At 45.7% G+C, this 25,626-nt stretch overlaps 1 protein-coding gene across 2 annotated transcripts in view; it reads right to left on the bottom strand.

Moving 5' to 3' along the window:
- The window catches only part of SHMT2 (serine hydroxymethyltransferase 2), a 136,378-nt gene that overhangs the window by 106,179 nt on the left and 4,573 nt on the right, over nucleotides 1–25,626 (bottom strand). For both annotated transcript variants that reach the window (XM_073576842.1, XM_073576840.1), the window contains exons 2-3: nucleotides 10,268–10,441; nucleotides 8,358–8,437 (exon numbers count right to left, since the gene is read on the bottom strand). In XM_073576842.1, coding sequence (XP_073432943.1) covers nucleotides 8,358–8,437; nucleotides 10,268–10,333 — 146 coding nt within the window. In that variant the 5' untranslated portion in view covers nucleotides 10,334–10,441. The remainder of the gene's footprint in view (nucleotides 1–8,357; nucleotides 8,438–10,267; nucleotides 10,442–25,626) is intronic.

Here is a 25,626-nt window from a genome sequence, read left to right on the forward strand (position 1 = left end):
TCCATGGGCATTAAGGCCCAGGGCACATGGACGGTATAGTACGTCAAATGTCGTCAAGGGGTTGAAGAATACAAGGTCATTTATTGGGATACATTTTAGTCTTTATATGGGAATTTAAGTAGAATGACCTGTTTCTTACAAATAGGTTCATTATTATCAATATAGTTTTTTTTATACATTTTCTCATGTTTTTATATATATTTAAAAGAACAATGTAGGATGAATCACTCCTCCTCTTCCTCTTTTGTCTCCCCTCCCTCTCTCACAATGGGGAAGGGCTATACAAGGAGGATCAAATTCATTTTCTCCATACACCTGAAGAAAGCTGCAAACAGCCGAAACGCGTTGTGTATATCGTTTTTATCAGTTTTGATAAAAAAAATTTTTTACCTACAAGCAACATGAAACTTCTGCACCTTGACTTCTCTTGGTGGCAAAGACAGAGTCATTCCCTGGTCCTCCTGTCTGCTGTGGTGTTTCAGAGAAAAACAGTTTAATAGACGCTGGGAACAAAGCCGTATGGTAGACTAGTCGTACAGGGGGGAACCTGACGGCTTTTTCTCACCTTCAAGGGAGCAGGTGGGGACAAGTCGCCTGTCCAACTAGACTCCAGCATCCATTAAGTTACGTTTTTTCTTGGAATATGTAAATATATATGGCTGAAGTAATACAGCCACAGTTAGTTACATACTTCTCGGGGGGCAGGGCAGAACTGGGGAGATTGAATTAGGGTGACAGGCCACAGATATTCAAATTCAAGAGTGGAGTAAGATTTCTAATAAGGTCTCTTGACGAATCTGGAGCATCTGACTACCTGAACATCCCATTATCAAGGTTAGCCAAAACAATGCAGGTCTTGTTTAATCAGGGCCTAAGTAGAAGCAGAAGATTTAGGCTAAGTTTACCAAGACGTTATGGAGAAAATCAATGGCAAAAATCAGAACCAAACTGTTAGTTACTGTGTCAGCTCTGATCTCATTGCAGACTTCTGTGTTATTGTGAGAGCAGACTGTCAGTCATGACATGTCTCACGTAAAATAATCCCTGTGGGCAGATTCTCATGCAGATCAGTGTCCGGCCCATAGCCTGGAACAGCTCGTTTACATATAAAAAAAACATGTTTTTCTCTCAAATAAGGCATCGAATCGCAGATCTCAAGGTGTCATTTTATTCAGCTTCATAGGACCTATATGCCCATATAGACGGCTTAGGAGGGACGATCCTACCAGATTCCCTGTAACAACTACAAGTGGTTAAATATTTTTGTAATCCGATTAGTGTGCGATGCATCAGCACGATATATACTAAGTTGGTGAAGTGAGAAAACTATAGGCAGAAATTAAATTTATGGGATCAAATAACTACAAATTGTCACTTGCATATGTATTCACCCCATTTTCTATGAAGCCCCTAAAAGATTCTGATGCAAGCAATTATCTTCATAAGTCACATGCTTAATGAAAGGAAGCCCACGTGGGTGTAATCTAAGTGTCATATGGTCTGTCAGTATATACACACTTCTACTGAAGGGTCACACAGGCTGCAACACCATTAAGCAAGAGGCAACACTAACCAAACCGCACATGAAGACCAAGGAGATCTCCAAACAAGTCAGGGACAAAGTTGGGTTAAAAAAAGTCAGGATTGGATTATAAAAAAAATTTCCTAATCTATGATGATCCCCCGGAGCACCATCAAATTAATTATCAAACGAAACAAACATGGTACCACAAAATCCTGCCAAGAGAGCATCGCCCACTAAAACGCTCAGAGAGGCAGCACAGAGACCAAAAGGTAAGCCTAAAGGAGCTGCAGAGCTCCCAAGGACAGACTGGAGTATCTGTCCATACGAGCACAATAAGCCATACACTCCATAGAGGTGGCCCTAAGGAAGAGTGAGCAGAAAAAAGCCTTTACTTACACACAAAGATTGTAAGGCTTGCTTAGGCCTGTTTCACACTTCCATTTTTGACAGTCAAGATCCGCCGAATTGGAAAAAAAACGGATCCGCCATTTTTCTTTGCGGATCCGTTTTTTTCCCCATTGACTTTCATTATCGGTGGATTTTGACTGATGTTGGTCTGTTGCGTCCGTATTTTTGCGGATCCGCCAAAATTTTGGCGTCCGCAAAGATTTCAGAACGGACCATGCAACGCTTTTTTGGCCTACGGATCCGGCAGACACTGATTTAACCCGCAATTCTCTCTGGGTGCCGGATGAAAAAGATCTCTCTCTCTCTCTCATCACCTGAGTCGGTAACTGCTCTGCTGCTCCCGCCTGCACCATCGCCCGATCTGTTGCTCCCGCCTGCACCATCGCCCGATCTGTTGCTCCCGCCTGCACCATCGCCCGATCTGTTGCTCCCGCCTGCACCATCGCCCGATCTGCTGCTCCCGCCTGCACCATCGCCCGATCTGCTGCTCCCGCCTGCACCATCGCCCGATCTGCTGCTCCCGCCTGCACCATCGCCCGATCTGCTGCTCCCGCCTGCACCATCGCCCGATCTGCTGCTCCCGCCTGCACCATCGCCCAATCTGCTGCTCCCGCCTGCACCATCGCCCGATCTGCTGCTCCCGCCTGCAGCATCGCCCGATCTGCTGCTCCCGCCTGCAGCATCGCCCGATCTGCTGCTCCTGCCTGATCTGCTCCCGCGATTCGCCCGATCTGCTCCCGCGACATCTGCTGATGCTGCCGCGATTCGCCCGATCTGCTCCCGCGCCGATTTCGTCATGCTGCTCCAGGATTGACGCGGTATGTCTCTTTAAAATTTCACCATCGGCGGATCCGTACATCCGCCGATCCGCTCACACACGTTCCTGTCAGTCCGCCTGCAGATCCATTTTCCGCTATTTTGGCGGATCTGGACTGACAGGAAAAACTGATGTGTGAAACATGCCTTACCCGTTTCAGTCTGACAGTGATTTGAGACTGGAATGGAGGTTCACCTTCTAACAAGGCAAAGACCCAAAGCATACTGCTAAAGCAACGCTCGAGTGGTTTAACCCCTTAGCGACCGCCGATACGCCTTTTAACGGCGGTAATTAAGTGTACATAAACCACAGCGCCGCTAATTCACGGCGCTGTGGAGAAAGTGAATAGCGCCCCCCAGTGTCGGATTTTCTCTGGGGTCTCGGCAGCCGGTGGGTAGCCGAGACCCCAGAGAACATGAATCGGTCGGTTTTTACCGACCCCGCTTTTACGATCGCCATTATTAACCCTATAACGGCGACCGGAAAAAAAAAAAAAAAGAAGCCGCGATTTTGCATTAAAATTCTCTTTCCTCTGATGTGATTGCACATCAGAGGAGAGAGAACTAGGGTCCCCGTTCCCCCCCCGGTATCTCTCCGTGGTCCAGGGTCCCCTCCCGGTGGTCCCGTGTCCCGCCGGCGTCCTCCGGTGGGCACCGCCATCTTGGATCTGGAAGAAAATGGCGGGCGCATGCGCTGTACGCCCGCCGGGAATCTGCCGGCTCCGGCTGGCAGATTCCATTCATTCATTTTGATCACTATGATAAACTATCATAGTGAGCAAAATTAAAAAAAATAGTACATAACCCCCCGTTTATCACCCCCTTAGTTAGGCCAACATAACGAAATAAATAAAATATTTTTTTCAGTTTTCCATTAGGGTTAGGGCTAGGGTTGGGGTTAGGGCTAGGGTGAACTAGGATTAGGGTTAGAATTATGATTAGGGATTAGGGTTGGGATTAGGGTTAGGAGTGTGTTAGGGTTAGGGTTGGAGCAAGAATTGAGGGGTTTCCACTATTTACCAACTTTGGGGATCTAAAAATTGGGGTCTAAAAAAATCACTTTTGTGGAAATAAAAAAAAGACTATTTTCAAGGCTCTGCGTTTATAAACTTCTGTGAAGCACTTGAAGGTTCAAAGTGCTCACCACACATCTACATAAGTTCCTTAATGGGTCTAGTTTCCAAAATGGGGTCACTTGTTGGGGGTTTCCACTGTTTAGGCCCATCAGGGGCTCTGCAAATGCAACATGATGCCCGCAGACCATTCCATCAAAGTCTGCATTCCAAAATGGCACTCCTTCCCTTCCAAGCTCTCCCATGCGCCCAAACAGTGGTTCCCCCCCACATATGGGGTATCAGCGTACTCAGGACAAATCGCACAACAACTTTGGGGGTATGATTTCTCCTGTTACTCTTGTAAAAATAAAAATTTGGGAGCAAAAAGATCATTTTTGTGGAAAAAAAATGGATTTTTTATTTTCACGGCTCTACGTTATAAACTTCTGTGAAGCACTTGAAGGTTCAAAGTGCTCACCACACATCTAGATAAGTTCCTTAAGGGGTCTAGTTTCCAAAATGGGGTCACTTGTTGGAGGTTTCCACTGTTTAGGCACATTAAGGGCTCTCCAAACGCAACATGGCATCCGATCTCAATTCCAGCCAATTCTGCGTTGAAAAAGTCAAACGGCGCTCCATCCCTTGCGAGCTCTGCCGTGTGCTGAAAAAGTGGTTTACCCCCACATAAGGGGTATCGGTGTATTCAGGAGAAATTGTACAACAAATTTTGTGGTTGATTTTCTCTTTTAACACTTGTGAAAATAAAAAAAATTGTTTCTGAAATAAATTTTTTGCCAAAAAAAGTTAAATGTTAATTTTTTTCCTTCCACATTGCTTTAGTTCCTGTGAAGCACGTAAAGGGTTAATAAACTTCTTGAATGTGGTTTTGAGCACCTTTAGGGGTCTAGTTTTTAGAATGGTGCCACTTTTGGGTATTTTCTGTCATGTACACCCCTCAAAATGACTTTAAATATGATGTGGTCCCAAAAAAAAAATGGTTTTGTAAATTTTGCTGTAAAAATGAGAAATCGCTGGTCAACTTTTAACCCTTATAACTTCCTAACGAAAAAAAAAATTTTGCTTCCAAAATTGTGCCGCTGTAAAGTAGACATGTGGGAAATGTTATTTATTAAGAAATTTGTGTGACACATCTCTCTGATTTAAGGGCATAAAAATTTAAAGTTTTAAAATTGCAATATTTTCAAAATTTTCTCCATATTTCCGCTTTTTTCATAAATAAACACAAGACTTATCGAAGAAATTTTACCACTAACATGAAGTACAATATGTCACGAAAAAACAATCTCAGAATCACCGGGATCCATTAAAGCGTTCCAGAGTTATAACCTCATAAAGGGACAGTGGTCAGAATTGTAAAAATTGGCCTGGTCATTAAGCTGCAAACTGGCTCGGTCGCTAAGGGGTTAAGGGGAAACGTGTAGATGTTTTGGAGTGGCCTGGTCAAAGCCCAGACCTTAATCCAATTGAGATTTTGTGGTCAGACTTGAAGATTAATCTTTTCCTCTGGTGAACATCAACTACAAGGAGCAGGAGCAGTTCTGCCTTGAGGAATGGGCAAAAATCCCACTGGCAAAATGCGGAAAGCTCCTAGAGACTTATCTAAAGCGACTTGCAGCTGTAATTGCAGAAAAAGGAGACTAGAAGGAGAAAATTCTCCAGCGCAGAAGGAAAGGTAAAACTTCACATTTATTGTGTACTTGTTAAAAGACAGACATGTTGGGTGCACCAATGCATATTCCTGGGGGTACAAGACCGATACGTTTCAACTAGAAAATCATAGTTCCCCCCTCTACCAAGTACTGACTTTAGGGGAGTGAACAGTTATGCACACTGAAGTTTTCAGTTTTTTTCTCTATTTGTTGTTTACTTCACAATATTAAGAAAAACAAATGTTCACAGTTGTAGACATGTTCTCTACAGGGGGATGATGCATACCCTCAAAAAAAAAAAAAAAAAATGAAATTCCAGGTTGTGCGGTAGCAAAAAACAAAAAATGACGATTGGGGGTGTATACTTTGGCTGGTAAGTGTCTGTATATTATATATTTATATATACAGTAGAGATATATATTATTCTAGTACACAAACATCGCACTGCATTATACAGGGGTAAGAATGCAAATTTATTTTTATTATTTGTTTTAACAATGAAAATTATTATTTATTTATTTACCGTATTTTCCGGCGTATAAGACGACTTTTTAACCCCGTCTTAACGAGATCTGAATCTGAGCATACACGGGCTCCGGCGGCCATTTACAGGGAGGCCTCCACATCGCAGCAATGGAGCTGCCTGGGCCTCCGGGCTTTGGGGAAATGCCGGAGGAGCCCCGACGCTCGACAGAGCCTCCGCAGCCACCCCTTTTTGAAGAAGGAACGCCGAAACGCGTGTCAGGGGATAAGAGGTGGTTCCAGAAACCGCAGCACAGGTACTCTGACATGTCATGCACATAAGGGTGGTGAACTGTTTTCGTGTAACTAGCCCTATACCATTTGGTCTCTGCTTCTAATGAGATTTAGTTAGCACACTGACACTTTATGGCAGGCTATGGTCAGGCGCCATGATGCACTGTTTGGAATGCATTGTATACAATGATTTGCTGGCAAAGCTGCTTCTTATTAGTTACAAATTTGTGCAACTTTATGAGGAGTTTGAATGCTGATGAATATATGAATTTCATGTTCCACCCAGCATCATATATAATTGATTTTGGATTGATCTCTGAGCACCTATATTATGTAAACTTTAAAGGTTGACTAATAAATTTATTTTTATTTCAAAAAAACTTTCCTTGAAACATTCCTAATATCCGTATAGGGTATGGTTGTTTTGAAGGATGGTGGGGAAAGAGACAGTAGGTTGGTGGGTTGCAGCAGTTCCCGTGTTGGTTGAGGCGGTAGCTCTGGGAGTGGTGAGGAGGCAGTGGGGTCATTGCAGGCTTTCTTGAAGTGGTGGGTATTCAGGTTCCGTCTGAAGGATCCGAATGTGGTTGATAGTCGGACATATTGGGGCAAAGAATTCCAGAGGATGGGGGCTATTCGGGAGAAGTCTTTGAGGCGGTTGGGTGAGGAGCGAATAAGTGTGGAGGAGAGCAGGAGGTCTTGGGATGACCAGAGAGTACGTGACGGAAGGTATCGGAAGATTAGTTCAGACACATATGGGGGAGACAGGTTATAGATGGCCTTGTAGGTCAGTATTAGTAATTTGAACTGGATACGCTGAGGGAATGGGAGCCAGTTAAGAAATTTGCAGAGGGGAGAAGGGGAGGAGTAGCGAGGAGAGAGATGAATTAGTCGGGCAGCAGAGTTAAGGATGGACTGGAGAGGTGCGAGGGTTAGCACGGAGACCACAGAAAAGGATGCTGCAGTAGTAGAGGCGGGAGATGATGAGGGCATGCACAAGCATTTTAGTAGATTGAGGGTTGAGGAAAGGACGGATTCTGGAAATATTTTTGAGCTGGAGGCGACAGGAGGTAGAAAGAGCTTGGATGTGTGGTTTGAAGGACAGGGCAGAGTCAAGAGTAACTTCCGGTACTGGGGAAAGTGTGATAGGTAGGTCAGGTAAGGAAGATCTGTGAGATGGAGGAAAGATGAGGAGTTCAGATTTGTCCACATTGAGTTGAGGAAGCGAGAGAAGGAGGATATGGCTGATAGACACTCCGGGATTCTGGACAGCAGAGAGGTGACATCTGGGCCAGAGAGGTAGATTTGAGTGTCGTCAGCATAAAGGTGGTACTGGAATCCATGGGACTTTATGAGTTGACCCAGGCCAGGGGTATAAATTAAGAAGAGTAGGGGTCCTAGAACAGAGCCTTGGGGGACTCCAACAGAGAAAGGGTGGGATCAGGAGGTAGTGTGGGAGTGGGAGACGCTGAATGTGCGGTTGGAAAGGTACGAAGAGATCAGTATAGGGCGAGGTCTTTGATGCCAAAGGAGGAGAGGATGTGTAGTAGGAGGCAGTGGTCAACCGTGTCGAATGCAGAGGACAGGTCTAGAAGCAGGAGTATATAGTATTGTCCGTTTGCTTTGGCTGTAAGTAGGTCGTTAGTAATTTTGGTCAGGGCTGTCTCAGTGGAGTGATGGGGGCAGAAACCAGATTGTAGATTGTCAAAGAGCAAGATAGATGAGAGGAAGGAGGAAAGGTCAGCGTGGATGTGCAGCTCCAGGATTTTGGAAGCAAATGGGGGCAGTGATATTGGGCGATAGCTGGACATAACGGTTGGGTCGAGGGTTGGCTTTTTAAGGATAGGCGTGATTGTGGCATGTTTAAAAGCAGAAAGGAAGGTACCGGACGTTAGCGATAGGTTGAAGTGGGTTAGGGATGGGATAAGTGTGGTGGTGAGCTTGGGGAGGAGGAGGGATGGGGTCAAGTGCACAAGTGGTGAGGTGTGATTTGGAGAAAATTAATGTTGGAATAAAAAAAAATGAAATAGTATACCTCAACTATGTCAACTCAGCCCAAATCTTTACACCAAATCCATCAATACATCATTCTGTGGGGAAAAAATAACACTGGTGGATGTTGCAGCTTACCTCTTTCCAGGATAGCCCTCTGAGTATTTGTTATTGAGGCAGGAACCAAGAGCTTCCAGAGCGGCTCGACTGCAGAAATTCTATTGAAGGGAGAAAAGACAAAAAATAAGGATTATATTGGAGTAGAACGTATAAAGTGTATGTCAGTCAGACAGGTGGCAGGCGGGAAATAGGGAGAGGTGCAGGTGTATAGCCCCACCTGCTGCACTTGTGACTCACTTGCATAAGATATCTACAATGGACATCACTAAAACAGAAAAAGGATTTCTACCAGCAAGGTACGGACATATTCATCATTACAGCACCTTTACATATATGGCATAAGTGTGAGGTATAAAAGCCTTTAATTTATCCAGAAATATAATTTTTCTCATTGTTAATCTGACGCAGTTTCTTTATGATCCTGAAGCAGTCAAGATTTATGGCTCGTTAACATGCGTGAATAACACGGTCAAGTGCTAATCAATGTTTTATCGGATGCAGGGCTGTGCAGCAAGGCTGGGTAAGCCAAACCTCTGACTCCTCAATTTCCATGACACCAACTCTGACTCCACGACTCAGACTTACAGCCCTGCCACGGTTGTGGAGTCGTTCAGCCAAACCTCCAACTCCGACTCCTCAATTTCCGTAATAGCAACTCCACCAAAATGGGCTTCGACTCTTGACTCCACGACTCCGACTCCACAGAACTGCTGTGCAGCTCGGTGATTTTTCTCTCATGTCGATTTATAGCATGCTACAAGTGGCTTTTGGATCACGCGCACCTATACAAGCCCATGGGTTCATGTGAAACATTGGACTGCACTCTGATGTCATCCGAGTTAAGTCAGACATCTGCAAAAGCAGACAATAGAGAATACTGAGAAATTAAGATCACCCGTGATAGATTTCGCATGGGAGAGCATCGGATCGCACTAAGGTGACATTCAGCTTAATGTCAGACAAAGTTTGAGCTGAGTGTCAAAAGCATAAATCAACCAGATCCTCTCACATGAGAGAATCATCACTAGTGTGACCCCGGCCTTATAGCAATCCTGCAGAGAACACAGGTTATTCTCTCGCTGATCAGTGCTATCTACACCCGGTGGACTATTAAATCCCTGCCCCATAATTAAGGTGGTGGGGCTTTGCTGTCACTTGTCCTAATGCCGGCAGAGCACAGCAGGGAGAATTCTGCTGCAGCCAGTTGTATCACAGCCACACACAGGACTGTAAGGAGAAAGCTGGACATGGCTGAGCTCCTGAGACACAGAGAACATTTATTTGCATACTTTTTAATGTAATATTACTCAAAATAGGATTAAAGAAACAAAGATGACATTACGGTAGGAAATTCTGGAATGTCGTAACTTTTTTATGGCCCTGATTCATCAAGACTGGCATTTTCACATCGGTCTTGATGAGAGGGTGTGCTGGAGTCAGAGGCGACCTCATTAAGAGGTGCACAGTTTTTGATGAATCATGTTAGATGCTACGTGGCTTGTGCCCTCCTGTGTGCCTCGCTAACATGCTTATTCCAGTCACAGACTGGTGGAAGATTTGTGGAGTAAAGGATGCCACAGCTCGCTATGAATGTGAAGGGCAGTGGTCGCCACATTCCGTCACTCTGTCCACTTTGCTGGAGCTGAAACCCGTAAATCTTAGAAACCCTCTGCAGCCTCGCATTGCTCAAATTATTATTATTTTTTTAAATTTCCAAAGCTATCTAGATCAGCTTGTTGGCCTAAAAGTGCTGATGAATCATAGCCTGTATGTCTAAGACTCCTGCAATTGCTCTAACTTACGAGACTTCATCAGTTTGTAAAAAACAAAAAGGCAGAAAAATGTAAAAATTCTGGCTGTATCAGAAACATTGTAAATACAAATCTAAAAGTACAAAATGGCTCTAAAGTGCAGGAAGAAGCGCTTACTTCAGAGGCAATCATCTCCAGTCCACGACACTGTCTGTCTTTCTCCTTCCGCACTAGATCCCACATTTCGGGGTCATTCTCAGCCAAGCTTTCCTGCCCGTTCCAGGACTCGCTCCCAAATTGAGAGGCTGGTTTTGTATGCTGGCCTCGAACATGGCAGCATCTTCTTAATGGCTGGAAGAGGCAAGTAAAGAGTCATGTAATCATAAGTAATGACCGAACGGCGGCTGCACTTAGTGTTACAGAGACGGAAACACAAGGACACTTTTATAAAACAAAAACCTTACCAATACAACAGATACGAGGCACAAACTTTGAAAAGCAGCTCATTTAGCATATTCAGTTACACCTAGCCACTTTATTTTTCACATTTTTGGCTCAATTTCTTTTTACGGTAAAATACAGAATAAAAATCAGGTTCGGAAAATACTAATAATGAGAGTGCGTCATTGTCATTCATCATTATCTGCCTGGTGATGCCTACTGGAGGAGGCCACTGTTCCACCATATTTAATAGCTTTTCAAGAATATTGGACAAGCCCCTACCTGCTCACTGCTGGTTCAGGGTACTTGCCCCCCAAAGTAAAACAAGAGTTTAGCCACACCGATCATGGAACTTCGGGGGTGGGAGACGGCTGGCTGGCTCTTCTTGAGACCATCATTGTAAGGCCAAGTGCACACGCTGAGTATTTGGTACGTTTATTACATTAGTGTTTGTGAGCCAAAACCAGAAATGGAAAAAAACAGCAAGATGATACATGGCTTGCGCAGACTGGAGTAAGTTTTGTGTAGTAAGGGATGACAAAAGTCGTTATGAATTTGAAGAGCAGTGGTGGCCACGCTCCGTCACGCCCCAACTCTGTCCACTTTGTCGGAGCCAAAAAAGTTTGGAAACACGGGCACCGTTTCTGCATTTTGCACCCACGCCTGGTTTTGGCTCAGTGTGACTCAAGGTGTGCACGTGGCCTTATCGTCTATGGCAGGGGTGCAATTTTTGTTAGTCCAAGGGCCACATTGTCATCCTGAACCAATCCAGAGGGCCGCAAAAAAAAAAGAAAAGGAGGTAATTATATGAATACATCATCAGCGCCACGTTAGTACATTAATACATCACTAGAACCAAGTTTTGAGTATTTGAGAAGGATTTAGAAATATCTGCTTTAAAAAAAAAACTTAAAGTTTTTGGAGCAGAAACTCATCAAATCCTCCTCATACTCTCAAATCTCCAAGTTTTGAGGATTTTTAAGTTTTAGCATGGCCATGCAGCACGTTATGGATGGCTACTAGTGATGGGCGAACGTGCTGGGATAAGGTGTTACCCCATCATGTTCGGGTGCTGACCGAGTGACTTCAGCGTGCTCGAAAAATACGTTAAGAGTCCCGCAGCTGCATGTCTCATGGCCCTCCTGTGATTAGCAGCTCACTGTCAATAGACAATTTACATACAGACCCTGGCGTGGACGGAGCCAGCTTTGGCCTGTTTCACACTTTAGTCTTGTTGCCATCAGTCACAATCCGTGAAAGTGTGGAAAAACGGATCCAGTGCAGATTGTAAAAAACGGGGGGAAGAGAGGGGGGGAGAGATGTTCAGTGCCAGAACAGCTTTTAGGGTTAATTTAAATTAATGGAAATTCTTCCAGGCATGCTCAATAGCAAAAAACGGAAACAGTCGCTGGATTCCATCATAGGACGGACAGCAATGGATCCGTCACTGTCCGACTGAGACAAAAAACGTTCCTATGGACATTGTCTCCGGCCGACGGACACAGATTTTCAGACGGATCTGTCGCACGATGGACAAAACAGAAGGCCATCCGTCACAATCCGTCACTAATACAAGTCAATGAGAAAAAAATGGATCCGTTTTTTTCTAAAAACGACAGATCTTGACGGATGCTAAAAGACTGAAGTGTGAAACAGGCCTCTCTCAGCTCAGCTTCATGCTAAATCTAATAACTGATTGTATCACGACTGCTGCACCCAGTGGTACATCGCTTGACTCGGGGTCTCTGACTACATCATGTAGCTCTTAGATGAAGCAGTAAAAACCTGCTTGCAGATTACCTTTAATATGTATGGTAGTATAGAATATTAAGAATTATATATTTTAATTAACATAAAAATCTGATTAAAAACAATATTTTTTATTTTTCTAAAGAAACAATCTCTTCAAGGAGATCTAGTCCACCCAACAAGGTTAATTCAACAGATTTTTCTTTCAAAATATGTAATAGTATTCAATGTGACGACAAATTACTTTTCGGACGCTTCTGTGTTCGAGGCACAGGGCCGGGACTGAAGACTCCGACTTCTCTGCCACTGCTGCGGTGAAGCAACGGGCACTTTGTGAAGTAAAAAGGAGGGACCTGAAAAGGACTCATCCACGAAGAACTCGCCCATTGTCAGGATACAGAAATGTAGTAAAGACGTAACGCTTCAGGAGCAGAGCACTCTGGAGGCACGTCAGCGGCCAAGCTTTCTATTCAGCACTTTACCTTATGGAAACTCACAACAAAGGTCTGAAATGCAGAGCAAATGAAATCGCCACACACATTAGAAAAACGTCAGCGAAGCCCAACCATAAGGCGGCATCAACCAACAGCCTGTAGGGTGCAACTGTCAGGCAGCGGGGGGGCTAGGGGTGCCTTCCAGCTGTTTGACTCACTCCCCATGGAGCAAAAATGGGAAAAGTCTGCTTCACTTTACAATTATGGAAGAAGCATTGGGGGAGCAGAGTTCATGCAGTGCCAGAAAATCTGCAGTGTAAGTTGCTTGGTGCTATGAATTCAAAGACGTTGTCCACTACTTGGGCAACTTCTCCTACCCCTGGCTTGGCCCCCATAAAATACTACAGCTTATGTTCACCTCCCGTGCTGGCGGCACTCCATATCCCGGGGCTTCTCGTGCGGATGTTGTGACTCGTGACGTTGCTGCCCAGTCTCCACCTCCTGTCGAATTGAGCATGAAGAGGAGGTCTGAGATCAGCAGCAGCCCGCACTTCCTCTTCATGTTCTATTTGTGTAGAGGCGGTGCTGATTGTTCACCGGAGTCACAACAACCACACGGGAACCCCCCGAGAAAGCGAGTGCTGACACCGCGGGAACCCCCGGGAAAGCGAGTGCTGACACCGCGGGAACGGCGCCAGCATGGGAGGCGAGTACAAACTTTATTATTTTATGGGTACCAAACATTTTGATCAAGAATCAGTTGTCCTAGTAGTGAACAACCCCCTTTAAGTCCACAGCCCGTCAATTTGTGTCACCGGATGTCGCTGTGGATATGGGCGGCAAATCCGCGGGTTTTCTGCACTGGAATCTGCAGCAGCTGTGGAGTGCTCCCTGTCGAATTGTAGCCCTATTATACTGATGGACGGAGCATACAGGTATTATTTACCACTTACCTTTTGCGTCTCCCCTATTTCCTCAGGCTGTAAGCCTCTGAGCAGGCCCTCACTCCTCTTGATATCTATTGAATTTTATGTGTAATTCTGTACAAGCTCCCTCTGTAATGTAAAGTGCTACGGAGTATGTTGGTGCTATAGAAATAAAAAGGATTATAGTTCTAAGGGCTTGTTCACACAGCATTTTACTGTACTAGCAAACTAAAAGATTTCTGAAATGTCATGCACATGGTGCTTATTTCCTTGCAGATGTGAAGCAGCTTCATATCTGCAGCATGTAAATTCTGCCATTGTTTTTGTAGAATTTCTAACCCATTCTAATGAATAGGGAAAAGGCAAGTATATAATGTATCAAAGACACAGCCAAAATGTGCATATTTTAAGCAGCGTTTTTCCTGCCAAGCGAATCGTTATTAGTGTATTTCTACAGCGAAGAAACAAAAATGCAGCGTTTTACAGTACCAGCAAAGTGAATGACGCTTCTGAAATCTCACGCTGCTTATTTTTTTTCCTTGCAGATTTGAACAGTTTCATATCTGCAGAATGTTAATTATTTGAGGCTACGTCCCCACAGGCAGTAATCGGCAACGCCTCGGACGCAGCATGCCGGCTTTTGAACACCGGTGATTCCACATGTGATCACTGAACCGCGCGGATTCACCGTGTCCAATACATTGTATGGGTGACTATCTCCCGTCTCCGCAAGATAACTAGACATGCTGCGGTCTAGAAGATGCATGTCCGTCTCTGCGGGTGATCCGCAGCCGTCTGTGGACTCAATGGGCATGGGATTTCTGTTGAAATCCCTTCCACTATGCTGCAACATCTGGCCGCTGGGGATCGGACGCTGCACAAGTACACAGAGTCCAACCCGCAGCGTTTACTGACCATGGGAATGTACCCTTAAGAGTTTTTGCAGCGTTTTTCACCAATTCATAATAGAGGAAAAAATCCATTGTAAAAAAAAATAGAAGAATTAACATTTGCAACGTTACTGTTTGCAAGTGTCTGACGCTCATCTATAAGCTCATGACCCAGACCAGAAACAAAAAGGCTTAGTGTAAGGGGCCGGCGTGTGCTCGCTCAGCAATCACCTCCGCTTCCTCCCCAGCCAAGAGGATCTGTAGAGATGATGAAATCAGCATTCCCAAATTGCATCAGCTGAATAAAGTCTGCACAGAAATGTCCGACTGACTCTAAATTCCAACTGTAAAAGGTGATCTGGAAAACAGACATTCTAAAACGATAATTTCTGCTGATTCTTTATGAAAAAGCCGATTAGAAGATGCAAAAAGCTACTGATAAGAAAGAAAACCTCAACTAAGCAAAAAACATCTGAGAATATTTTACTTAAAACAGGAAAAGAAACAGACGCAAAGTGCTACATTGTTAGATAAAAGAACTTGCACAAGCAGGTCAGAGCAGATAGTTATATCCCGATGTGACCAGTCAGAAAGAAGCGCTACAAACTATCCACAGTACCACAAAACATATGTGTCTGATAAGAAACAGCAATGCATAGAAAAATAAAGAAAAAAAATCCTCTGTGGCCTAAGCGTGCTTTCATATGGCGTTCCGGCACTCGTTTGGTGGCCCCATCAGGTCTTACATCTTAACCCAAAACAGGATTTGGACGTATGTGCCAATGGGGCTATAGACTGTAATGGTGCTGACAGAGTGAACACGCATCATTTTCGGTCGTATACACCTACTGGAGGCAGACGCTCAGAAGCAGTCTATTATGACCGAGTGTCCGCCTCCAGTAGCTGTATACCCCCGATAACGATGCACGTCAGAGGACACTTTCACTCTGCTGGCACTGTTATAGTCTATGGCCCTGTTGACAAATATGTTCTAATCTAGTTTTACCAAACCAAAGTCTGTCTCTATGATGAGGAACATGTTTGTGTTTCGGGGCGGCCTGTGGGCAGGTCCTTCCTTGGTTTCTCTGGATTAGAGCAGGAAGATAAGACTGCCTACAGTCCCAACCCAGAGCACGAGCATATCATTAACTGAAAACTTCTAACACTGATTACACAAGAACCACAAGACGGACTTCTTCACCCCAGGATCATTTTAATCAGTGCTTGTAATTTACTTTGCAAAATCCTTCTGACAGGTTCGCTTTAAATCTAATCCGTGAAGAAAAAAGAAAAAAACAAACAAAAAAACAAAGAGCACTCTGATGCCTTCTGTGTAATGTCCGTTTTTCATGGACTGTTTGAAAGAAGCTTGAGAATCATCCATCGGTTTATTGTTTCATCAGATCAAAACTGATCAAACTCTGATGGTAAAAGCTGACACCTCGACAAGACTCCAATCAAGAAACTCTGATCTAATAACATTTTTATCTGTGAAAGAGCCCATTCATATGTCTATTTTTATCATGCAAGCTCAATCCATGTTATTCAGTTATACCAATGGGGCTGTTCACATGTCCAGGTATTTTTACTGGTATAAAATCACGGAGTTGTCAGACTTTCATCCAAGTCTCGGATCATTCTCGTCAATACAAGTCTATGGGTTTGAGAAAAATAATAGGACAGCACTCAGATGCCTCAGTGATGCCTGTTCTTCATAGATTGATAGAAGAAGCTTGAGAAACCTCCATCAATTTTGCTTTTTCCAACCAGGATAAACTGATGATAAAAACGGACATACTGATCAAACTGACACCAGGACTGTCTTATTTAACATACAAGTATAATTACTGATGTCTGTTCACGGACTTGGGGCTCCTTCAATCACTAACAGCACACAATGTCATCCGTGTGTTGTCGGAGATTAACATGCAATGAATAGGAGAGGAGCCGTCCATCAGGCTTGATTGCAGGCTTTTTTTTTACTGAACGTCTGCTGTTCTTTTCCACACAGAAGAAACTGTTGAAGATGCAACCTAGCATACACCACCCCAACGTAGGTCCAAAGGATTTTGGACTTGCCTGGCTGTTGCTGAGTGTAGCCCTAACCCTATAGTGGACAGACAGAAAAGAAATTCTGTGCAAGCAGGGCACAAGGGTTGCCCCAGTGCAAGCAGGGCACAAGGGTTGCCCCAGTGCAAGCAGGGCACAAGGGTTGCCCCAGTGCAAGCAGGGCACAAGGGTTGCCCCAGTGCAAGCAGGACACAAGGGTTGCCCCAGTGCAAGCAGGACACAAGGGTTGCCCCAGTGCAAGCAGGACACAAGGGTTGCCCCAGTGCAAGCAGGACACAAGGGTTGCCCCAGTGCAAGCAGGACACAAGGGTTGCCCCAGTGCAAGCAGGACACAAGGGTTGCCCCAGTGCAAGCAGGACACAAGGGTTGCCCCAGTGCAAGCAGGACACAAGGGTTGCCCCTGTGCAGTCCAATAGCTCAACATAACGCACAATTTCACCTGCAGGTGATAGTGGTCCCCTCACCTCTGGGGACCCTGTTATTATACGTCCGGCCTGCCCTAAACGAACATATAAGGCCCTGACAATCATTAACCGGCCTTTGCGTCTACGCTGCACAATTGCAAACCCATGTTTGTTAAAGAAGTTTCTCCTACTCATCCTCACTGTTACATAGTGTCAATTAGGGTCAAAATTTGGTGTTTTGTTTTATTTTTTTTTTCTTACAAAATTGCAGATTGAGTAATAAGCCGGTTGTGTAAGCGCACACAGTCTGCGTGCTGACCAATCACAGGACGCCTACATGTCCAAACGCCGCTATCGATGGCTACTTATTGACAGGACGGCTCGACAAACAAGGCACGTTCCAACATAAGCAAATCCTTTTATTTGAGCCGTCACATAGTTCAAGTCCAAAGAATAATAGGGAGCTGTGCGTTTACTTCTTCAGCTCAATGACTTGGTGCAATGTCTGCTCCGCTATTTCCCCCTCCCTCCCAGGGCTCATGTACTAACAATCAAGGTCCAGCGCTTCTAGATAATAAGAAAACACACACTCGGAGCCGACTGCACTGGGGCCGGCCAGCTGTGGCCGCTGGAAAATGACTTTTATGCAAGAGATGTGCAGACACACATACACAGCTGCAAGGTACAAAGCCAAGGAAATTGGGCTATAAAGTCAACGGAGCGTGCCGTGTCTCTGAAGAGATCATAATAAACCCATTTCCAGCCACTTACTCCTGCACATAACACTATGCCAATTCTGCTTCTAGTACAATCATGATTATTAACCCTTATGGCCGACTAACTCGACAACACAGCACAATTATGGAGGGGAAATGTTAATTAAGACCGGTATCATCACATGCAACCTATTTATCCCGCTCTTTGTACGCTGTGCCTGCTCCATTACTGTACAGACATCCCACTGTATGGTCAGCTACGAAATACTACAAAGAGGTAGTGTCATATACTGGTCTGCAACACTCGCGGCATGCGGTCAATGTAAAGTATGAGACGCAGGCTCATTTCCCCTATGGATTTTCACAGTAAAATACGGATGAAATTTGATAACATTTTCATCCGTGTGGTTGATATGCACCAGCTTTATTGGATGTAAACCTGCAGCAGCTCTGTGTGAATTTACCCTACAGTCACCTACACACTTCATGAATTTGAAGTGGATTTTGCACGGCAAATCTGCAGCAAAATTCACATTTGTTCTGTTAAATTGAATTTTGCAAAAAGAAATGTTGTGGTCCTATCTTAGGCCAAGTTCACACTGGGCATTTTTTTTCCTGCAGCAAAACCTGATTTCTTGGCAGGAAAAAGCTGAGGCAAAGACGCATGTTTTGGTGCGTTTTTTCAAGCATTTTTTTTGTTTTAACGTGTGCTTCTTTGTGCATGCTAATAAAGTTTAGTGCCCCCAGAGAAAAAAAAAAACTACTTCGCGTAGAACCATACGACCCATATCTATAGATCACGATCGGACTGGGGGGGGGGGGGGGAATAAATCGCACAGCACTCGGACTATGTCTGATTCTTTGAATAGCTGGCAATTCATCTGCCGTGTACTGTAAAATCACAGCGTGACCCCACAGGAAAGACCAGATACATACAGTATTTACACACACAGATACGATAGTCACACACACACTTATACGGTTGAAACCAGAAGTTGACACACACATGCACGTTTTTATCAATATCTGACATGAAATCAGAATAAACCTTTCCCGGTTTAGGACAATTAGGATTACCATAATCTATTAAATACCTACCTAAAATTGTCTATCATTCACTTCCATCAGGACGTCCTCGAATCCCACAATCCACCGTGCCGGAAGTACACCAACCGCCATATTGGAATACCCAAGTGATGAGTACTCCAATACGGCACCCGGTGGTGGTACCAGGCCCTTGCGCAGTACCAACAGCGGGACCCCCCGCCGCTGAACCCGCCGCCGCCTGCCCACCCACCTCCGTGCAGTTACAGCCAGCAGGAAAGACCGCGGCTTGAGGCCTGTGCTGGAGATGGGGTGCGGGCGCCCTCTGGTGGCACCGCACCCCATCTCCAGCACAAGCCGCAAACCACCGTCTTTCCTGCCGGCTATGAGAGGGGTGTAACGAGGGGGGTGTAACGAGATGGGTTTTTATTTAATCCTATGAACATATATTTCAACATTATCTATTATATACTTACCTAAAATTGTCCGTTATCCACTTCCATCCGGACGTCCTCGAATCCCACAATCCACCGCACCGGAAATACGCGTCGACCGCCATATTGGAATACCCAAGTGATGGGGATTTCAATATGGCACCCGCTGGTGATACCAGGCCCTTGCGCAGTACCACCAGCGGGACACCGCCGTTACACCCACACCGGAACGCCCCGCCGCCGGACCCCCGCCAGGACCCGCCGCCGGACCACATAACTTTCAGTGAAGAAACTGCCTGAAGAATGGTAAGGTCACTTCTTTTAGTGGCTTGACATTTTTCAAAACCTGATTTGGCTAGGGAACCTGGAGGATTTTGCTAAGTAAAATACACATGTGACCATATAGGTGGTGTTATAGTGACTAAAACGATTGTGGATTTTGTACAATCAACGTCTGAAGTTTCCTTGTGATCATAGCTGCGTGCATCGGTCTACGTAATCAACATATAATTGCCTTAAATTGTCTGTCATCCATTTCCGTCTGGATGTCCCCGAATCCCACAATCCACTGTACCGCACCAGAAGTACGCCGACCGCCATTTTGGTACACCCAAGTGATGCGCCCGGATCCAGGACGCAGCTGCAATCCCGAATGCAGCTGCGATCCCGATGCGCTCGGATCCAGGACACAGCTGCGATCCCGACGCGCACAGCGCACCGATACAATTGCATTCTGCAGCAGAGCAGGGAGAATCGATCTCACTGCTTTGCCGCCCGGCCGCTATGGGCCCCGAGCAGGCGGTGGGGGGCCCGGTGCCAGCAGTGGGCCTCCCGCCCGTCATCGCAGGGTCAGCTGTATCGGCATCTAACCCATACAGCAGACCGCAGTGCTGAGAGAGGGAGCGAGCGCTACTTCTCCCATCATCCCTCTCTCCCTGACAGCAGGCGCGCTGACGTCACTGCCCGGCGCCCGCTGTCAGGAGATGAGCGGGAGAGCAGGGAGCAGCGCAGGAGCTGGGAGGAAGAGAGGTGAGTATTAGATGTATTTATTTTTGTAACGGGGTGAATTATAATAGGCTGCCTATAGGGGTACAGAGGCTGACTATGGGGGTACGTTATAATACAGAGGCAGCCTATGGGGGTACAGAGAAGCTGCCTATAGGGGTACAGAGAAGCTGCCTATGGGGGTGCGTTATAATACAGAGGCTGCCTATGGGGGTGCATTATAATACAGAGGCTGCCTATGGGGGTGCATTATAATACAGAGGCTGCCTATGGGGGTGCATTATAATACAGAGGCTGCCTATGGGGGTGCATTATAATACAGAGGCTGCCTATGGGGGTGCATTATAATACAGAGGCTGCCTATGGGGGTGCATTATAATACAGAGGCTGCCTATGGGGGTGCATTATAATACAGAGGCTGCCTATAGGGGTACAGAGGCTGCCTATGGGGTGCATTATAATATACAGGCTGCCTATGGGGGTGCATTATAATACAGAGGCTGGCTATGGGGGTACATTATACAATAGACTCTGCCTATGGGGAGTGCATTATACTATATTGAGGACTATCTGGTGTATTATGCTATATCAGTGGTCTCCAACCTGCAGCTCAGGAGCCACTTGTGGCTCGCGGTCCCATGAATTGTGGCTCGCGGCTGTCTGTCTGATTGGCGTGCATTATAATACAGAGGCTGCCTATGGGGGTGCATTATAATATAGAGGCTGCCTATGGGGGTGCATTATAACATAGAGGCTGCCTATGGGGGTGCATTATAATACAGAGGCTGCCTATGGGGGTGCGTTATAATACAGAGGCTGCCTATGGGGGTGCATTATAATACAGAGGCTGCCTATGGGGGTGCATTATAATACAGAGGCTGCCTATGGGGGTGCATTATAATACAGAGGCTGCCTATGGGGGTGCATTATAATACAGAGGCTGCCTATGGGGTGCATTATAATACAGAGGCTGCCTATGGGGTGCATTATAATACAGAGGCTGCCTATGGGGGTGCATTATAATACAGAGGCTGCCTATGGGGGTGCATTATAATATAGCGGCTGCCTATGGGGGTGCATTATAATACAGAGGCTGCCTATGGGGGTGCATTATAATACAGAGGCTGCCTATGGGGCTGCATTATAATACAGAGGCTGCCCATGGGGCTGCATTATAATACAGAGGCTGCCCATGGGGGTGCATTATAATACAGAGGCTGCCTATGGGGGTGCATTATAATACAGAGGCTGCCTATGGGGTGCATTATAATACAGAGGCTGCCTATGGGGGTGCATTATAAAACATAGGCTGCCTATGGGGGTGCATTAAAGTACAGAGGCTTTCTATGAGGGTGCATTATAATATAGAGGCTGTCTATGGGGGTGCATTATAATATAGAGGCTGTCTATGGGGTGCATTATAATACAGAGGCTGCCTATTGGGGTGCATTATAATATATAGGCTGTCTATGGGGGTGCATTATAATATAGAGGCTGCCTATGGGGGTGTATTATAATACAGAGGCTGCCTATGGGGGGTGCATTATAATACAGAGGCTGCCTATGGGGGTGCATTATAATACAGAGGCTGCCTATGGGGTGCATTATAATACAGAGGCTGCCTATGGGAGGTGCATTATAATATAGAGGCTGCCTATGGGGGTGCATTATAATATAGAGGCTGCCTATGGGGGTGCATTATAATATAGAGGCTGCCTATGGGGGGTGCATTATAATATAGAGGCTGCCTATGGGGGTGCATTATAATATATAGGCTGTCTATGGGGGTGCATTATAATATAGAGGCTGTCTATGGGGGTGCATTATAATACAGAGGCTGCCTATGGGGGTGCATTATAATATAGAGGCTGTCTATGGGGGTGCATTATAATATAGAGGCTGTCTATGGGGTGCATTATAATGTAGAGGCTGTCTATGGGGGTGCATTATAACGTAGAGGCTGTCTATGGGGGTGCATTAAAATTCAGAGGCTGCCTATGGGGGTGCATTATAATATAGAGGCTGTCTACTGTCTATAGTGGTACAGAGGCTGCCTATGGGGTGCATTATAATACAGAGGCTGCCTATGGGGGTGCATTATAATACAGAGGCTGGCTATGGAAGTACATTATACTATAGACTCTGCCTATGGGGAGTGCATTATACTATATTGAGGACTATCTGGTGTATTATGCTATATCAGTGGTCTCCAACCTGTAGCTCAGGAGCCACTTGTGGCTCGCAGCTGTCTGTCTGATTGGCGTGCATTATAATACAGAGGCTGCCTATGGGGGTGCATTATAATATAGAGGCTGCCTATGGAGGTGCATTATAATATAGAGGCTGCCTATGGGGGTGCATTATAATAAAGAGGCTGCCTATGGGGGTGCATTATAATACAGAGGCTGCCTATGGGGGTGCATTATAATACAGAGGCTGCCTATGGGGGTGCATTATAATAAAGAGGCTGCCTATGGGGGTGCATTATAATACAGAGGCTGCCTATGGGGTGCATTATAATAAAGAGGCTGCCTATGGAAGTACATTATACTATAGACGCTGCCTATGGGGAGTGCATTATAATACAGAGGCTGCCTATGGGGGTGCATTATAATACAGAGGCTGCCTATGGGGGTGCATTATAATAAAGAGGCTGCCTATGGGGTGCATTATAATACAGAGGCTGCCTATGGGGGTGCATTATAATACAGAGGCTGCCTATGGGGGTGCATTATAATAAAGAGGCTGCCTATGGGGGTGCATTATAATAAAGAGGCTGCCTATGGGGGTGCATTATAATACAGAGGCTGCCTATGGGGTGCATTATAATACAGAGGCTGCCTATGGGGGTGCATTATAATACAGAGGCTGCCTATGGGGGTGCATTATAATACAGAGGCTGCCTATGGGGTGCATTATAATACAGAGGCTGCCTATGGGGGTGCATTATAATAAAGAGGCTGCCTATGGGGGTGCATTATAATAAAGAGGCTGTCTATGGAAGTACATTATACTATAGACGCTGCCTATGGGGAGTGCATTATACTATATTGAGGACTATCTGGTGTATTATGCTATATCAGGGGTCTCCAACCTGTCGTTCGGGAGCCACATGTGGCTCGCGGTCCCATGAATTGTGGCTCGCGGCTGTCAGTCAGATTGGTGCAATAGCTCCAGGTCTAACAAACAGGTATGAAGAGCACATCTCAATATGGTGGATTGTGTGAGTATTCCGGCACAGAAGAGCAGATCTGGATGCACATATCCTGGTCTTAGGGGGTTAGAGATATTTAGGTATGGTACTCTGGAGGATGGTACTACCTGTTAGAGGAGGTGCTCAAAGCTGGATGTGACAGTGTGTTGGGAGTGCTGGATGGGAGAATACTGATTGGGGGGATTGTGGGGACCCCTGGATCTCAGTGTACTGCATTGGAGTGATTTATGTGGAAAAGCTTTGGTTATCATTATACCTGTAATGGGGGTTTGGTTGACACTACTGTGAGTGGAGCCGGATGTGGCTCGTGCCCCTCTCTCAGTGCTGAATGTGGCTCTTGAGGTCAAAAAGGTTGAAGACCACTGTGCTATATGGAGACTATCTAGGGGGCCATCATACAGTGTGGGGATTATAGTGACGGGGCCAGCATACTGTGTATAAGAGAGCATCATACTGTGTATAGAGGAGCTGTACAGGGGGAGACTTGGGACATTACTAAGTGTAAAGTGGGCACTTCTTATAGGGGAACTTGGGTTACTGTGACTGTCAAAGGGGCACACAGGGCACTATTACTTTCTAGGGGACAAAATATGGGCACTGTTTTCTAGGGCACTTGCACCCGGCATCACTATATTTTAGAGGTTTGCTTTAAAATTTAGAGGTCACACAGAACCACACAGTAGGTGCAGTAACAGGGACACATACGGCAGCAGCGGCTCATTATTGGGGTATCAGCAGGATGAGGGGTTTGTGCAGGTTGAGAATAGTCCAATTGGGCACAGTGCTGAAAATGTGAGAAGTGAAATATGTCTTTGTTGTATTCTCTGTAGCCGAGTCCTGACTGGAGGAGTCGTCATGTCGGTCTGGGCAAGATGGAAAAGACGTGAAAAGTGAATGATTCCATCATAAAAATTGTCAGCGGTAAGACATTATCTGTAACTCTGCTGTAATCTATTATATGTTCTGTAGACTGGTATTATTTACCTCTGACCATATGGCGGTAATATCAATATTGGAATTTTTATATACATATTATTTTGGCAGCAGCGCGGTCATTTGTTGAGGTCCTCTGGTTAGGGGCCCACTCAGAAGTTTCGCCCCCCCTGAACCATAACCTTAGCTACACCTCTAGGCGAGCATGCTCGAGTGATCGAGTATTTTGGGTGTGCTCGGAGATTTAGTTTGTGTCTCCGCAGGTGGAGAGCCTGTATTTTGTGACTGTCACACAGCCGCGACACATGCAGCTGCGGCGCGGAACAGCTGATTATCGGGAGCGCTCCAGGTATCCAGGTTCCCAATGCAGCTTCAGCGATAAGCGCTGTAGCTTGCCGAATAAGGAGGGAGCCAACGATGTTCGCTCATCTCTAATATAGACCAGTGATGTGTAATTTACTGGGCTGCTTGCTGCAGTTTTGATTTTATAATAAAAAAAAAAAAAAAACACTTTTTTCTCTGCTGTAGATCTACCAGTTCTCTGAATGTTGAGCTCTGTATAAAGCCAATCTCACCACTGATTGTACATAGGTAAAAAGCTTCCAGGGTTTACAGTGGTCACAGAAGGCTGCCAATCGGCTGGGCTATACAGTCCTCTAGTGATAAGGCCCCGTTACACATAGTGAGATCGTTAGCGAGATCGCTGAACACTCACAGGTTTTGTGACGCAACAGCAACCTCGCCAGTGATCTCGCTATGTGTGACACGCAGCGGTGACTGGGCCCCCGCTGGATATCGCTAATCGTGCTCGAACGTCCTAGACCATTTTTTGATCGTTGGGTGTCCCGCTGGCTAGCATGCATCGCTGTGCTTGACGCCGACGAGCGACCTCGAAGTCTATGTCGTCAGAATAGCTACTGTGTGACAAGGTCCTGACGACTGCCGAGGATCGCCGTATCACTGCTGCGCCGTTGAGTAGGTCTGCCTGTTTAACAGCTTACTAGCGACCATGTAATAATAATAATATTTATTTTTATATAGTGCTAACATATTCCGCAGCACTTTACAGTTTGCACACATTTTCATCACTGTCCCCGATGGGGCTCACAATCTAAATTCCCTATCAGTATGTCTTTAGAGTGTGGGAGGAAACCGGAGTGCCCGGAGGAAACCCACGCAAACACGGGGAGAACATACAAACTCCTTGCAGATGTTGTCCTTGGTGGGATTCGAACCCAGGACTCCAGCACTGTGCTGCCCTACCATGTAGCGACGG

The sequence above is a fragment of the Dendrobates tinctorius genome, unplaced genomic scaffold (assembly GCF_039654945.1).
Source record: "Dendrobates tinctorius isolate UK_male_01 unplaced genomic scaffold, ASM3965494v1 ptg000051l, whole genome shotgun sequence".
In the NCBI taxonomy this organism is placed as follows: domain Eukaryota; kingdom Metazoa; phylum Chordata; class Amphibia; order Anura; family Dendrobatidae; genus Dendrobates; species Dendrobates tinctorius.